Source organism: Neopelma chrysocephalum, unplaced genomic scaffold, assembly GCF_003984885.1.
Source record: "Neopelma chrysocephalum unplaced genomic scaffold, ASM398488v2 Primary Assembly neopelma1_97034, whole genome shotgun sequence".
Classification (NCBI taxonomy): Eukaryota; Metazoa; Chordata; class Aves; order Passeriformes; family Pipridae; genus Neopelma; species Neopelma chrysocephalum.
Window position 1 is genome coordinate 3,084,319 of NW_020925676.1, and position 16,815 is coordinate 3,101,133.

The following is a 16,815-nucleotide window of genomic DNA, read 5'->3' on the forward strand; positions in this document are numbered from 1 at the left end:
TTAGCTTTTCAATTACTGTTTTATTGCCATGATTGAATACAGAGTCAGGTTTTATAATTCAAGATTTTGGCTGCAAAATGTGGTAATAGGCAAGGTGTGTGTGTTTGAATTGCCAGGGAACTACTTAATCTGCCTATTATTCCAGGGACTGAGTTTCAGACTGGGGAGGAGAGTGGGTTCATAACTCATTGGCAGCTGTTGTTTGCTGTTCGGAAAGAATTCCCTTTCCTTGGAATGTGCAAACGAAACAAGAATATCCCCTTGGTAAATTGTGGGAGTGAAGGGTGGAGAGAAAGCTTATCCATTTTATCTCCAGCTTGGTGTAGGGTAAAGGGAAATTAGATTTCTACATTTTTCTTTCATTTCTGAACACCTTCCACCTTCTGAGAAGGGACAGGAGGAAGGAAGGCTCCTGCACTTTCAGTAGGTGTAGCTGGCAGTGAAAAGTGACTGCGTGGCAGCTGTGTCAGTCTTCCCAGATAGGACATACTGTCCCCTGCAAGCCAAACTGTTAATCTGAAAAAGAAAGCAAAAGGAGGGGGAAAACGGTAAGCGTGGCATAAGAACAGCAGGTGTGCAAAGAGTAACCAGTGGGAGTAACCAAGTAAGAAATAACCAAGCAATTAACCAAGGCAGAAACAATAGAGTAACACCCCTGGTGAATGTGAAGCACCAGGAGGAGAGGGATCAAGGGTAGTCTTTTGAAGGTGACAGCAGGTCTCCCTTCACGGATCAGCTCTTCCTGGTGCGGGGGGGGAGAAAGCCTCATACCTGCGCCCGCTTGCGGAAGGCCTCCTGTGCTGCCTTCTTGTTCTCGGTTTTGCCTAGCCATGCAGCCAGGGCAGAGGCCTGCAGGGCCCTCCCGTAGGAAAAGGTCAGTTTCCAAGGCTTAGGCAGAGGGGACTGGTTCATGGCATTCAGGTTGACAGAAGCCTCCTCTTCGCTCTGGCCTCCAGACAGGAAGCAGATCCCTGCAAGGAGGAGGTTTGGAGGCTTAGAAATGGACCACTCCAGCCATCTCAACCCCTGAGCTTTGCACACCAGAGGTAGGAGCAGGGCCAGCAAGAGTGACAGTGGGAATGGAGACATAGGAATGAGTCAGGAATCACCGGGAACAGCGGCAGGAACGGTACGGAGGAGGGTAGTGACAGTTGCCATGGCGATATCCTGAGGGGTGTACTTCTTGGAGCAGGAATGCCCGGCTGTGACCATGTTGGGTTTCAGCAGAGTCCCTTCCAGGTACACGTGGTGATCATTCAGTGCCTTGTAGACGGCAGCCAGAACCTGGAAAACAGGGGGATTGAATACAGACCTCTGCTCAAGCCTTTACCTCAGCCAGCTGCAGGACAGTTTATTCTTTAGGAATGTAACAAGATCAAATGGGATTCTGCTTTCTCATGTGTAATTTATCTCAGGGTTTGCAGTTGTGAAGATACCACTGCTTTTTAGATGACCATACCACTCTTCATATTTACTAGATTTGTCCCTGCAAACTGAGGTACTGAAACTGAAGTACTTGGTTTTGCTCCTGATCCATCTTTTTTGAGATTGAGGATGCTTATATCATCAGTCTGAGTGGAAGTCCAAAAGCATGGATTATACTCTTGCATGTGCTATTAACTCGTTAGTTGTCTGTAAGCAGCTCATATTTGTGGTGCAGTTATAAAGTCCCTTTTTGGTCAAATCTCTTTCAGCTCTGTGAGCACAAACTGCACAAAGTTTAGCTGCTGATTTGTGAAGGGGAGGAATCCCTTACCTTTTCTGTGACATACTGGCAGCGCTGGAGATCATGGTCTCCATCAGGCAGGATTTCTGGCTCCACGATGGGCACCAAGCCATGCTAAGAAAAGGAAGACAGGGAAATCTTTAGGGCTATGGAAGAAAAACTGTTCTTGTTGTTTGGTGGTATTTCTTCCTCCCGTGCTGTCCTTCTTCCTTGTCCTTCTACAAACCCTCACAGAGATCCTCCTTTCTAGTGTGTCATCACAGAGAACAGTAAGAAGGGGCAGCAGCACCTCAGGTTGCTGGAGGGCAGGTACCTGCTGACAGATGCTGGCATAGCGTGCCAAGGTGTTGGCATTCTCCTGGATGGCGAGCTGGGAGGGTGTTGTGCTGGTGATCTTGAGCACGGCACGCCACTTGGCAAAGTCAGCACCGTCCTTCTTGTACTGAGCACAGCGCTCAGCCAGCCCATCCAGCCCTGCAGGGGGGAACAGAGCTCCTCTGAGAGCTGTTCTTCAGCTCAGAGCTCTGACTAGTGCCTTGACACCAGCCAAGGCTGCGCCTCAGGGGAGTCACCACATGGCTTTTGCTGCACAGGTTGTAGCTTAGGCTCCTTAGATCTCTCCTTACCTTGGATGGTGGTTTCTCCATTTGTTCCTGCTAGAGGTGCTGTGCCTTTATCCAGCTGTGGAGATCAGAAAAAGAGGAAGGGTTACAGAGAAATGGGAATAAGTCTCCTCCTTATCTTCTTACCCATGGCTAGTCTGCCTTTGCAGGCTGACTGTGAGTAAAGTGTGGGGCTGAACATCCTCAGGATGCAAAGGAGGGAAATGCTGGAGCAAAGGGGAAGAAAAGGAGTGAGCTGGATCAGAGGAAGGGGCAGTGTGTAGATGGCAGAAGAGAATGGCTTGAAAGCTCTGTTAGATGCAGAAAGAACTGGATTTAGGTTACTGCATGAAGGGACTTATTTGTAGTGAATGGCGAGTAAATGGGAGCTGGTGTATGAAAAGTTCCTGTGTCTAATGCAAATGTGCTCAAAAGCAACGCAGAGAATGGTGGCTGAGATCTTCTAGTGATTTTAAAACAAACTACATACCAAAAAAAAGGTGTTTTTCAGGAGAGAGTGCAGCTCCATATATAAATTTTCTCTGGAAATGGGGTTTGGGTTATGATGCCGGTCAGGCCAATACAGATACTTACCTTTATTCCCACCACAATGCCTTTTTCCTTGATGAGTGCTGGGAATGGCTTTCCACTGCTGTCTTTCTGGTAGAGAGTCTCGTGGAAGAGGATGACTCCCCCAATGCTCTGGTTGATGGAAGTGTCTGAAGAGAAGAGGATCTCTCTAAAAGCTCGGCGGTTCTCCTCTGTGTTCTCCACATTGATCCTCTGCAGCCTGTTCCCCATGGTACCTAGTGAGGTGGACAATGGCCAGACCAAGAGGATTCAGGCTTGGCTGGCCTCCTCCTGGTCCCAGTGTGTAGTAAGGAACTGTATCTTGATTTAGAGCTTCCCTTCCCAACCCATAGTTTGTAAGCTTTTGTTGTCACAGCTGCAGCCCAGACTGGCTATTTCTGCTCAGACAACTGCTCAGTTTTTAAGGGTCTTTCATTTACTTCACTGGTTTCAAACATGCAGCAAAATTACAAGGAAAAATTCTTGGATGCCGCTAACTGATTGATAAGCAGAACTAACCCACTGATTCATCTGCAGCTAGGATCCCCTTTCCTGAAGCCACAATCCGCTGAGCAGTGTCTGAAAGAGCTTTCTTCTGCTCTGGAGTCAGCGCTGGGAACTGGTGGGTCATGTTGACTTATCTGTGAAAGAGAATTACTGTTACCAGCTGGAGGAGATTGCAAATCAGAGACCCCACTGGAGGGCTCTTGGTGCTTGTCTAGTCCCTGTTATCATAAGCATATGCCCAGAAATACATTTCAGTTCTTCTTGGCTTGGTGTATCTGGCAAAACCAGAAGAGAGAAGTGTGGGAGCCACATCCTGCCACACCTTTCCATAGCCAAAGTGGGAAAGACTCTGCATTTTACCTGGATTTGCTCAGAGAATAAAGGAAGGTCAGTCTGTAATAAAAACATGCACCAAGTAACAGGTATGCAAACTGCTGACTCTGGACACTTCTTGGTTCCCATCAATAGAATCCCAATTATTCTACTGCTTACTTTACACATTTCCTAACATTGTCCCTTCTCCCATTTTCTGTCCTGTGTAGTCAGTAATTGACTTTCCATCATCACTTTCCTGCTTTGCTTTGTATTTCTCCTCGCCACGGCTGCTTTCAGAACTGCAGTTAATTGCTTCCTCTATAGAAGATGTAGGGGCTTAGCAGGATTCACCCCTCTTTTCTATCTTTTCAGCTGTGGCAGAGGCTTACCAGCTGCAGATACCCAGCATCTGAAATCCCAAATTCTGTCTAAATATGACAAAATTCTTGGTCTTAATAAAGTTTTGATTATATGCCATTAAATTACACTTTCTGGTATCATCTAAATAGTCCAAGTTACTTTTCTGTGTGTATAAGCCTGTGAGCCCAAAACAGAAAGACTCTCTTCCTTCAATTTATTATATGTGATAGCTAAAGCAACACTCATGTTTTTGTCAGTGGGTGCTAAATCCACAAGGTGATTAATTAAAAACAAAAAGATCACCAGTAGTACAAAAGATCACCAATATCAAGTTTTCCTCCAAAAGGGCAGGGCTCTGGACAATGTCTGCGTTTTCTACTCCCAAAGTCAGCCTGAGAGATGAGTGAGAACATGCCATTTCCCATTTCAACAGAGATGGCCAGCACATATTTCTCCCTATATAAGCATTAGGCAGCCAAGTCCTACTTCCTCTTTCCCTGCACACAGATGCCATGTTGCCAGGGAATCCTTGCCTTGTTCTTCCTGCTGAAGGGCAGAATCGAGAGAAACGATAAACAATGTCTGCTACTCATGATAGGGTACAGAGTTCTGTACAGCATGTCAAATTGTGCCAACATTTTCTGGAAACCATGCCATCACAAGTAAGGTGGCAGCTACAAATCCATGTCTCTGATTCATAGCTGAAGGTACTTTGGAAATGTTATCATGCAGATTCAAATGGCATTGTCTGCCAGTACAGGCCAGCCAGATGCAGTGTCCAGATGTCTTTACCTTTTTGTGAGCTTAGACCAGAATTTTTCCTATCAAAGGTGAGTCATTCCAGGTTTAGAGGGGAGTTGAAGGAGTGCATGATGAAGACTGTGTCAAATGAGGGAGAGTTCCCTCCCTCCCCAAGGGCTGAAATGCCTTCTTGCTGTGTTCCTGCAGAAGCAGGCTCAGCTGAGCCCCTCTGTGTATCTGGCTGTGCCCAGAGCTCTGGGAAGCATCCTTCTACTGTGCTGACAGCTGCTCCATCACTCCCAGCTCTCAGCCTGTTCAGCCCCCACAGAAGAACTTGAAAAGTTGTGGTTTATGCTGCATAGCTACTTCAGTTCACCTATAACCCTCCTTATCATTCACCTGCTGTCTGTCTCAGATATGTCTCAAAGAGGAAATTGGCTTGTTGTTATGATTACTGTAATAGTTGGGTGGTGAGCACTTCAGGTAAAACCACTGTACTGTTAAATAAGTGGTTTTGCAAATGATGAGGAATCACTCCAGTGGTTCACAGTATCTGTGGAAAAGACTGGAAAATTGTGACCTGGCAAAAGTATTATCTTGTCCAAGGTCAAAGTTAATGAATCTCTAAAGCAGGGGTGGGATTTTAGAGTTGCAGTTTGGAGCTGTGCTGCAGCACCAGGAGGTGTATCCAGGTAATCTTTAATCCCTGTACCTGAACTGGAAGACCACCAGTTGGTCTAGTCATGTTATTGTGGGCACGCTTTCTTTCCAGCAATGCAATAAACAGTGAGACTAATGTCTGCTCTCTCTTACTTATTTCCAGTGTTTGCCTAAAGATAACAAAGAGATAATTATCACTCAAAGCCAGCCTGCAAAGCACAGAAGTACAGAAATACAAGCTTTCAGCAAATAATGCTGCTCCAAGTGAGTACTCTGAGAAACTGAAACCATACAGTGTAGTTCCACAAGGATGAATTGGAAGACAGCAGATTAGTTCCAGTTTCTATGCAAGGATCTCATTGAGTGTGAAGGAGTAGGTGGAATTGTGCCAAAAGTCTCCCCAAAATTATCTTTAAGGCCTTGGTGAGTGGTTCCCAGCTACCCTTCTGAGCTACAAGGATGAATAAAAGGCACAATGTTTCTAGCTGAAATGGTGGAGAAATGAGAGCAAAACAGCAATTGTAAACCTAATAATAAGGTGCAGAATGTTCAAGTCCCCTTGATTTAGGATTTTGTTTTGCTGTGATTCTTTCATGAGGAGCATAATTTCTGAGGATCTTCATGGTTGGATTCAAAAAGGGTGTCTCTGCTGTAAGGTCCTGCTCTGAGCATTTAAAGGGGAGTGGAGAAGCCTTACACTTCAGTAACGTTTCATACAGCTACCCTGTAAAGAGCAAGCTCCCAGCACATCCTCAGAAAACATTAACATCTCCCCTTAAAGAGCTGGATATGTCACCTCACAGGTCCTGAGGAAAAAGAGTTGTGCCCAGGCTGCCAGAGCTGCACAGCTCATTTCAGTCTTCCAAGAATAAATTTGTCTATTTGCCTTATTTATCTGTTTAATTTGTCAACTTTTCCAGGAAGAAAAAAGCTCAAATGAGCTGTGATCTCAGTAACAATACATGGGAGTTGTCACACCACTAAAGTTTTTGAAGAATTTTTGTTTTTATTTACCCATTTTAGGCTGTGGGCTAAGTGTCAGAAGCTCAAGTGATTTCATGTTGATTTTACATTGCTTTAATACAATGCATTCTCTTTGTAGTAACTGCTTACATAACTTTTTTTAAAATTAGAAGAAAAAAAAACACAAAACAGTAAAACTATGCAGAATGCAAAACAAAACAAAACAGAACCTAATAAAAAACAAACCAGTTTTGTGGCTACCTGGAGTGTTTGTCAGGTTCCAGCAGCTCATTAAGCAATCAAAGTTTTGTTCAGCCCCCAGCTTGTGGCCAGCAGGAGGTGAGGGTAGGGGAAAGGGGACAGAACAGTTGTAAAAGTAAATATTTACTCATGAAATCTCATGCTTTTCTCAGCTACCATAAAAGAGGACAGGAAGTATCTTCATGGATATCAGCACAAGCACTGTATCCTGATAATATTGACACCTAAAGAGCACAGTCAAGACAAAAAGCAGAAGGAACAATGTTACATTTTACTTCTGGTCATCTTAGAAACATTAATACTCCATTGGTGTCTTTTTTATCCAAAAAGTTCAAGTGACATCTTTTAATCTTACATAAAACCTCACCTGAGTCCTGGTTTGCAGATGGGAAAGGTTGGATCAGAATCTGTAAGTTTTTTTCTTGGGTCTCTTCATTGCAATCTCTTATAAAATTGGTTCCAAAGGTGCAGGACCAAACTCTCAAACTACAGTTTGTATCTCATGCATGTAGCTTTTCCTGATCAATTACTAATAAAGACAGAGGCTGTGGTGTCTCCATCTCTGACAGTCAGCAATACAAACTCTGCACACAAAGGACTCTGCTTCCAAGGAGCAGGGTTTGAAGAAGCAGATGTGGAACATATAAATGGATAGATACAGTTGATAGGGAGAATGAAGAGTATTCAAAAGTTTAGCCTGTTTCATGTAGGCACATGTTGACCTGACTGGATTTACTCCTCTTTTACACTTGTATGCTTGGGAGAGACAGACAGGTAATGGGTTAGGCACCTTGTATTCTCATTGCAGTGGATAAATCAAGTTACTGGCCTCACTTCTCTGTGGACCTCCATTAAAGAGCTGTTCTCAGTAAGTCTGGTTACTTGGGCACTGTGAAAACAGGTGGGTATGAGTTGCTGGGCAAGCCTGGCCCCATCCTGCTCAGAGAGCACATCCTTATCCAACCTGCAGATGCTGACAGGACTAGTGGATACACTTGTTTGATGGGTAGCCATCCAGAGGAACCTGGACGGAGGAAGGAAGAGGCCAACAGGAGCTTCATGAAGTCCAGTCAGGACAAATGTCCAGTCACTGCCTGGGGGACAGAGCCCTGGCAGCGATCCCGCCAGGACTAGTGGGATGGGGGAACAGCTCTTTGGGGATGGCCCAGGGCCGTGTCAGTCACTGAGCTGAACAGGGGGCCAGCAACAAGGACCCAAGCATCCTGTGTGAGCAGGAGTCCAGCCCAGAGGAGGACAGGGGTTATCACCCCTGGCTCGGCACTCTTTAGATTACACTTGGGTACTGCCTCCAGTGTTGGGTCCCTGCAGTACAGGAAAGACATGACAAAATGAAGCAAGTCAGTTCAACACATGCCACCAAGAGGGTTGGGGGCTGCAGCACTTGCTCTGTGAGGAGAAGTCTGCAGAGATGGGTCCAGTTCAGCCTCAGACAGCGATGGCTTCAGGTGGACCTCTCAGCAGTCCCCAGCACCTACAGAGTGGTGATTGCACAGGTGGAGCCAGGCTCTTCACAGTGGCATGTGCAGGGACAGTGAGAGACAACAGGCATAAGCTGAAACTAGAGAGATTTGGACTGGATATGAAGAAAAATTTTTCACTGTTAGGACAGCCAAGCAATGGAGCAGATTGAAAAAGAGGCTGTGGTGTCTCCATCCTTGAAGGTTGCCAAGGCACATCTGAATAAAGCCCTGAGCACCGTGGTCTCACCTCATGCCTACCCCTACTTTGGGCAGGAGGTGGTGGGATTGCAGACCTTCTGGTGTCCCTTTCATCCTGAATTACCCTGTGACTCTCTGTGAGTACCTGCTTCAGGAGTCAAGGTGGAAGTGGTGCCTCCTGTATGTAGGAAGGAGCTCTGAGGAAAGAACAGGATGTTTCCCCCATCATCTTTGCATTGACAGTGATGGTTTTAGTATAGCAAAATTTCATTTCTGGGTTCTAAAAAGTCTCAAGGGTAAGGGACAAAAAGAGATACTCAGACTTCTGTCACCTAGAAAAAGGGACAGATGTTTTTGATTGACATACTTATTTCACCATCTTGATAGGTCCTTTGGGGCATATTTGATGGTAAATTGCCTGGTTGTTTTTTGCTCTCTTCGGTGAATTCTTTTTTACCATCTTCAAGTTCTGTCTAGGGACCATGGTTCAACATCCTATCTCCTGTCCTGACTCCCATGTTAGCCTCAGAGCTATACTCAAGCTCTGAGCAAATGTCCCCCCATTTCAGGGCTGGGCTCTTCTCAGAGAAGGTAATAAAATGATGTCAGACTTGCATGAGAATTCCAGTCTTGCCTGGGGGAAGCGGTGGTGAGGGTTTCAGGTGGGCTAAAAATAGTTTTGGGTTCTAGGCACATGTTGAGAATGTGATGGAGGATCACAGACTCAGTGAAGATTTTAATTGGCTGAGCAATTTTCTGAAGCTGTCTGTTCACAGCTGGAGAGGTTACAGCCTAATGCAAGAGCAGGTTTTGTTTTCCTGCACTGCAGACCATCCTACACTCCCCTGCCAAAGGATCTTATCCAGACTACTGCACTATTGCTTCAGAAGAAGCTGCACAACGAACACAACATAATTACACTTCTGTCAGCATTGGTGCCTGTCAGGACCAGCTGCCTTTTGCAGTCATTCTCTATTCTCCTTGCAAAACATAAATTTGGGTACGCCACAAGCATAAACCAGATACAAAACAAAGCAACAGAAAGCAATGCAGGTATGATATTGCTCTAGTCCCCTTACACTAAGGATTCACTTATTCCAGGAGTTCTGAGTGACTAAGCTAAGTTAGAAAGCCAGTGTTAGCAACAAATAGGTCACTTTGGAAGACCACTGCAGAATGGCTGAGTGCTTAATTCTTACAAGCTGTTCCTGGAACAAAAAAATAAAAACAACATCAAAACAACTTTCCAAGCCCAGTGTAGATAAACATGCCAGGTCTCAGCTGCTGATATACATACCACCTTTACAGTTTAGAAACCAAATTATTATACTTACTTTTTTGTAGGTAGTGCCTCTGCTGCTACAAGCTTCTGGTGAGGTGTTTGCAGGCGAAGATACCCAGTCCTTCTAATCACTAACTTTTATAAAATTCTTGACAGCTCCCACCCCCTCTCCTTCACTGTCCCTCCTCCCTCCCAGGCTGACTGGGGAGGTGTCTGCTCAAGGTCTGTCGTTGGCTATCAGACCACCACCACACACCTCCAATGGGACCTGGTCATTCTCCTGCTGTTCCTTCCCTTTTCCCTCCCCTGTATATATATAAGGCCATTTACCATGTACTGAAATGGAGGTGTTTTCCAGTTATTTCAAATTATTCCTCCTCCTCCTAAAACAGACCAAAAAGAAGTGCAAGAGGAACCATGGAAATTGTTTACAGGGATCCTGGGCATAGCTTTGTGTTTAGGTTTAGATCTTTTGAAAGCTTATACTTAGGAAACTACACAGTGCAGGAAGGACAAGTAGAAAACAAAATACGGAAACAATGCAACAGATCTTTAATTGGCATGAGTTGGTATCGTTTCAGTGGCTTCGTAAGTGTTACACTGCTCTTCCTCACTGGAAAATTTAGCGTGGAAACATATTTTCCTTTTCCAGTTAGTATGTGGAAAGGCAAAATGTGATGCTACAGCATCAGGGTTAATAAAACAGCAAGTTCTGATGTTCTGTACCCAGTCATCAGACAAAATGATGGTCATCAGACAGAATGATGGTCATCAGACAAAATATGCCCACATTGAGGTACACAACTGCAAGCCAAATTTTCCACCAAAATCCCATTGAAACACCCACCCACATGGCAATGACATACAAACTTCTCAGTTGCTTAGCAAAATTTTTCTGTGAAAAATACTGATGCTGTATAAACAGTGTATCAGCACTCCAGTTTACACGAAACCATGCTACAGCTATTCCCCAAACCCAGGGAGGTTGATTATTTGTTTTATTCTCTCCCTCCACATTCCATATTGCAGGTCAGTTTTCCTGGGGGAAGAGCAGCGCAGGGACTGTTATGCAAACATCATACCCTCAGCAACAACACAGCAACCTTGGACATTGGCACATTTTTACCACAAAGACCCAGTGTTTGCCTGGGGAATGACGTAGTTTCTCAGTTTGTTTGGCTCATGCAGTGACACCTTTAGCCTTTACTGGACTTGCAGGCAATCTCAGCAACTTGCATGCTGCCAGCAGTAGCACTTTATGACAGTCAGCATAAAGTGAAAAAGCTGAGAATGCAGTCCAGCTGAAGGCCTTGTGCTTGTGTTCCTTTGTTTTCTTTAATGTTGTCCTTCCTAATCCATACTTTTTTGCTGAAGAGTGCTGTGCCATACAACATGGACATAAAGCCTTCCCTGCTTTACAGTGTTTACTTTACATTTCATTTCTCCCATCCTAGCAGAAAGACAAACCCCATGATGTACTAAAGCTTCTCCACCACAACAGAGGCATCCAATATAGATTAAAATATTTTTAATGAAATACAGTATCTAAGACCCTCTTGAGACCAAGAAGGTGTCATATTGGTCCACAGAAAAAAATCAGAGTTTGAGTCCTGTCGCTCCTGGTTTGGTAGAAAGTGTCACAGGAGGAAAGTTCTTGGAAGTGTTTCTTTCCCGGTGTCATCTGTGATATGGTCTGACAGCCTATTAGAGAAAATCTGTGGGAGTCTTCTTGAAAAAAAAATCAGTGTCTGACATTTAGAAACCACTTTAGACAATCTCCTGCAGCCCACTTTGCATTCTTATCTCTTTCAGAAGTATATATATGTTTTTTCCAGGTGGATAATTACTGATATGTGCTTTTCTAGACCTTCTGAGCCAACACTCAGCACTCCAAGCACTAGGATTACAGGTCCTAGCAGAGATTTTGAGGAGTGAGGAGATAAAAAGGTGAGTGGACATGATGGTTAACTTTTCCACTTAGTTTAGGAATGGGAGCCTTTTCAGGCAAGAACATGGAATGACGAATTATGCTGGATGATGTCACTGTAGGGTTTGGTCCTGTTAGCATGCAGACCCATGACACTGACCAGAAATTGCAGTGATATTAAAATGGAAAAGAGTACATACTTTCATCATAAGTAATCATACAATATTTGTAGCTCAAAAAATTAGGTTATAGTGGTATTGTGGATCCTTAAATGATAAGAGGAATAAGCTTGCATCGTGAGGGGAATGCAGCGTACTTGCATTTAACCAAACAACTAACCTGGCCCATAAAAAGTACAAATCATTGCCTGCAATAATCATTCTGTGAAAAAATTGGTGTATTATCCAAGTTGCAAACCTGTGTGAGTTAGTGATTGAACTCAGTATTGCCAGTTCACTCACCTTTCCAGTGACTCAACTGATTTTTTTAATGGCTTCTTTTTCTGCTTAAGCCTTTTTCAGACTAAGGTGGTGCAGCTCTAGGGCTGTGGCCGGACAGAGGCTGTCTGCTGGTGTGAGTAGAGGGGGCTATACCCAGACATTATGGGAACAGAGACTGGATTTGTGGGCATGAACAGCAAGAAAACAAGAGGCAAAAAGAGACAGATGCCATGCAGACAAATGTTGAGGGGTCCAGGTAACCACTTTGTGACAAAGTGGCTCCTTAATAGTGTGAAACAAATACATTTTGTAGCATCCATTGCTGTTTGTGTTGCCATCCATTGTGATGGTACCTTGGGTTTGTCTTTTGCAGTTTGCAGGGTTGTCAGTGGGAGTTCAGTTTCAGAGGAAGGACCATGTCTTCTACACATCCTTGGGGTTCCTGATCCCCCTCTGCCTCTGGCACGGGAAGGAGGATCTACTACAAAGATCCCAGGCTGAGGATAAGGACAGGGACAATGGGAAGGCATATCAGTTGCTCTACAGAACAACTACTCTCAGGTTTTTTGTATTCTTAAAAATAATTTTACAGACTAATGCAGTGATTGCTGATGCACTTTTCTTGTGAAGAGTGTAATCTTTTAATAGAGAAAGGATTACTGTTTCTTAAGAGTTTTGGATGTCTGAGAATTGATTATTTAAACACATACCTAACAAAATACAGTGATTGAGGGGTTTCTGCACAGATTAGAGCTTTTTTACGTGTTCATGAGAAAGCTGATATAAACAGCCTTGCAATATAAAAAACTTTACAGCTTGCTCAAATCTGTTTGAAACATCACTGCAAACAAGACGCATACCTAGTAAGAGCTTAAATGTTCATTGTTGTGCCTTTTATAGCATGGAAACAGAAAATAGTAGTTAGGTATAAAAGAGACTGCTAAAGTTAAAACACAAATGTCTGGCATTTTCTCTCACAACTATGGCAGAACATAAGTGTATTTCCTGTTTGAATGACTTGGAAATTTTGCTGGTGTTGACTTTTCCATATGAAATCACCATACGAAAGTTGACAGAAGTATGCATTTAAAACGTTAAAGAATACCAAAAACTGTATTCACAGATGGCTTGGTTTATTACTTAGGTCTTAATTTGTTGGTTTGCTTTCTGGAGTTTGACAATGCAAGTACCAGGTTTTCATAGTAGAAGTTAATTTAATTGCTGTCCTTTTTACATCCAGCCTTGCTGTCAAAAGATCTGCCAGTTCTGCACTGAAATTTTGAGTGAAGTCTTGCTGGATAAAGTACATTAAAATCAATGGAAAATCTGGTTTAAAGGCAACAGGTAAAAAGTTTTGAATTGCTCATATTCTTCTAGATTGGAGATCGTGTTTTTTTCTGTCTGGTTCTACCAGAATAATTCTGATACTGTTTTTGCGTTTAATTACTCAAATTAACAAGCATTTTAAAACCAAATAATAGGCAAATGTGAAGAGAGGCAAACTGTAGTATGCCTGAGAAAGAACGATGAAAGAAATGGATGAAGCAATTTCAGAGATGACATGGTCACCAAGAGAAAAATGAAAAGCTTAAAGCTTCCCTCTGTAAATGAAATACTATTTAACCTTATCAACACTTTTAGATGTGGTCAGACCTGTAAAAGGTATTGAAATGGAATGGAAAAAAACAGTGGGAGTTGGAAGCATGTCCAAGAATCATATGCATCCACATGAAAAACACCTGGCTCTGTGACCCCAAGAGGTTGCTGCTTGCGTGATGGGGTTAAAGTCTAATCCAAGCTGAGTCTGTCTCCTGCCCACCTCTCCACACTGTGCTGGATGTTTCCTGTTTTCTGTACTCTGCAGTCTTGCTCAACCATCTCAAAGTCCAGCTTGTTCATCCCTATCTAATCAGAGGTATTGTTTATTAAGTAGTTTGTTTTCCCCACTCGCCTATAGCCTTCACCCCCAATGTGGAGAGCCTGGCTATTAACCCCTCTGAAAAAAATTCCCCTGTATTTTTGGCTCCACAGACATGAACATCATGGGCATATGGGGTTGTTGGGCAAAACAGAATCATGCCCACAGAGTCCACCAAGGGGATTGAACAAGGGAGGGTTTGCTTTGCTCTTTGTTCTGTGCAACTTAAAGCTGGGCTGCAATGAACACCATGACTTGGAATGAAAAATAGGCAAGCACACAACATCACTGTTATCAGAACCCAAATCTTTGTAATAATTTCAATAGTGAGCATAGCAAACCATGATACGACTTTATATCAGGCTGCCTGAGGCAACATTTCAGGGCTGTGCAAACCACCTGTAACAGGACATGAAGGTAAGTGCTGTGATGACACTGGTCTCTGTGCTTTTCTGTTGACTTTTGTTTTTGAAAAAGTAAGTAGGCAAACAACTGGCTTCTGCAGAAGAAGACACTTAACTGTTTATTACCTGTTTCTCTAGTCAGCACATAGTCCCCCCAAAAAAGCACAATCAGGTGCTGCATGTTAATATTAACATACAGTTTGCAAAACACAAACCCCAACAGATGTCTGAAATGGATCAACCTGCTGAAAAGACCATGGTAGATGTGGTTTCTGCACCGCTACAGGAACACTGGATACTGTGACAGAAATTCAAAGAGAAGGTAGGCACAGCTGTCCAGAGGTTTATGTAACAAGGCAATAAAATATAAGTCTTATTCTTCATCATCAACATTTTAAAATCACTGTTGTTATACAGCTGCAAAAGTGGCATTCATAGCTTGCCATGAAGAACAAAGTCGTGGAAAGGGACGTTGATGTTGCTTGGCCTGTAAGTGCATGGATAAAGTGGCTGATGGGGTGGATTCTCCCAGAGGACAGATACTCTGTGGGAATGAAGTTTCTTCAGCACAGAGACACATGTAGTGAGAAAGCACAGACCATAGAGTACCTAATTCTCTCTACATTTTTCGCAGATGTGTTTTACTGAAGATTATTCAGAACCACATGTTGGGCCTGCCATCTGCTGAATTTGGATACGATGTATGCAAAGCTGGTGTGGAAATAACACAAAACAAAACTCTGCCTTTGGGAGGGAAACTGCCAATGCCTTTGTAGCTACAACTGTCTCCCACAGAAAATTACCTTTCTTATTTTGTGAAATATGTACCCTGTCCATACAAATGTAAGCTAAGGTTAAATTCCAGCACTCAGAGCTCGATTTATCTCAAGTCCCTGTTAAAATACCTCAGTACTTGATCGGAGAAGAGCATGAGGACTCTGCTCTAATAAGTCTTGCTTTGAGTGTGGAATTGGACCATGGACCTTCGTAGGTCCTTTTCAACCTGTGTGGCTGTAGAATCAAAATTATTACATCTGTGCAGATGCATGAACATGGAAGTATCTTTCTTTGTCAAATTCGGTAAAGAAAGATGGATCTGCCAGTCAGGAATACAAACAGAAAGAAGAGACAACAGAGTTTTACTAGAAAGGTTGTTTATTTTGTTGAAAGTTTGCTTGTAAATAACTATTTAAAAAAAAAAGAAAAAAATTTAGCCTGCATCCAGACAAATTGGTGTTGAAATACCCTATCTAGTGATTCACAGCTCCTCACCAGTGGAAGGAAGGTTTTTCCCTTCTCTTTTCAAATGCAGTGTCTTCTCACTAAGACATTGATTCCCAATGCAGCTAGAAAATTCTCTTGAGCTTCTAATCTAATAGAGACCTGTAATTTTATGTCCTGTGTTCTGCCAGAATCATGCTTATATTGGACATGTCTTGGAAACAAATGCAGTTTTGGTCTAATTTAATAACTTGTCTTGGACAATAAAGCCTTGAGTCCTGCTGCTGGCCCATCAAGAAAGAATCTTCTTGTGCAAGCAGTAGTTGCTGTGTTCAAAAGCAGTCTCCAAACTATTGGGAATGAACCAACACCCAAGAAAAATGACACTGTTGGTTTAAAAAACAGTCACTAAGTCTGTTTTAAAGTGAATGAAACCAAAATCTTAAGGCCACATTTCAAAGAGCTAATGCTAAGCCTTGAACTTATATAGCCCGTGATACAGCAACTCAGCTCCACTCTCCCCTGGTAGAAAAGAGAGGGAAAAGGCTTTTGTGTGTTTGAAACTGCATTTTTCGCCTGAACTGCAGAACAAAATCCAACAGGAATTAAGAATTCACAGTAACCTCCCATTTTCTGTTCTGAAGGTGATGTACACTTCTCTGACTTGTGGCACAGAAAAGAGGAACAAAAATCATTCTACCTGTGATAGGTCAAAGGCAGCAGGAGCCCCTGCCTGAGATGCCCCACTGGCAGGGTGGCACTGCCCAAGCACCAGTAACTCAGAAACAGCTCCCAGCAGGCTCAGTAAAAACAGTGCCTCTGTTGTGAAGGTGAGTTGTGCACTTAAGAAAATCATTCCAGAAGGACATAAAGAATTTATTAACCTGCTCCTTGTGCAAAGGAGTTTGTTCTCAACTGGTTTATCTGAAACTCTCACACTTGCAAGTTCAAGCCCCAGGCCCTCTGCATATTGTTTGGTCTCCCAGTCAACTTCTCTCATCTCCTGTGACTTGAAAATTGCCTTCTTGTTTAGAAGGGATGCCTCAAATTCATGTTCTCAATTTTCAGCTCTGGGGCTCAGTGAAATTATTGACCTCCCCTGGACTTTTGGGATGACAAAGTACTACCGGACAAACAAGGAAAATAACTTTTGAGACAAATGGATATCAAAATACATATCAAAACATTTAGTAACTGTATATCGTTCATTGGTTTCTTTTCTAAGATATCCTTCTTTCT

General features: G+C 43.2%; 1 protein-coding gene and 1 long non-coding RNA gene across 6 annotated transcripts in view; one reads left to right on the plus strand and one right to left on the minus strand.

Annotated features, from left to right (window-relative positions):
- On the minus strand, window positions 1–9,846 carry ALDOB (aldolase, fructose-bisphosphate B). 4 transcript variants are annotated; one of them, XM_027671130.1, is made up of 10 exons: window positions 9,719–9,831; window positions 3,766–3,774; window positions 3,418–3,539; window positions 2,923–3,134; window positions 2,353–2,407; window positions 2,040–2,200; window positions 1,757–1,840; window positions 1,110–1,284; window positions 772–971; window positions 1–516 (listed from the first exon to the last, which is right to left on the minus strand). In XM_027671130.1, exons 3-10 carry the CDS (start codon window positions 3,527–3,529, stop codon window positions 421–423), a joined length of 1,095 nt encoding a protein of 364 aa, XP_027526931.1. In that variant the 5' UTR covers window positions 3,530–3,539; window positions 3,766–3,774; window positions 9,719–9,831; the 3' UTR covers window positions 1–420. The 4 variants fall into 4 exon arrangements, with proteins under 4 accessions (XP_027526931.1, XP_027526929.1, XP_027526930.1 ...); XM_027671128.1 differs by lacking the exon at window positions 3,766–3,774 and having other exon boundaries at window positions 9,719–9,846; XM_027671129.1 differs by lacking the exon at window positions 3,766–3,774 and having other exon boundaries at window positions 9,715–9,835.
- LOC113961093 overlaps window positions 5,642–16,815 on the plus strand; it is a 22,378-nt gene continuing 11,204 nt past the window's right edge. For both annotated transcript variants that reach the window (XR_003532195.1, XR_003532194.1), the window contains exons 1-5: window positions 5,642–5,745; window positions 11,502–11,613; window positions 12,105–12,289; window positions 13,274–13,377; window positions 14,990–16,406. This is a non-coding gene — a long non-coding RNA (uncharacterized LOC113961093). The remainder of the gene's footprint in view (window positions 5,746–11,501; window positions 11,614–12,104; window positions 12,290–13,273; window positions 13,378–14,989; window positions 16,407–16,815) is intronic.

Excerpts from the sequence above, each read along its gene's own strand:
- ALDOB (XM_027671128.1), bottom strand. The coding sequence starts at position 3,529 with ATGACCCACCAGTTCCCAGCGCTGACTCCAGAGCAGAAGAAAGCTCTT. Across the intron at positions 2,201-2,352 it reads TGGAGAAACCACCATCCAAG|GGCTGGATGGGCTGGCTGAG; the intron begins GTAAGGAGAGAT and ends TCCCCCCTGCAG. Across the intron at positions 972-1,109 it reads CGTTCCTGCCGCTGTTCCCG|GGATCTGCTTCCTGTCTGGA; the intron begins GTGATTCCTGAC and ends TCCTCCTTGCAG.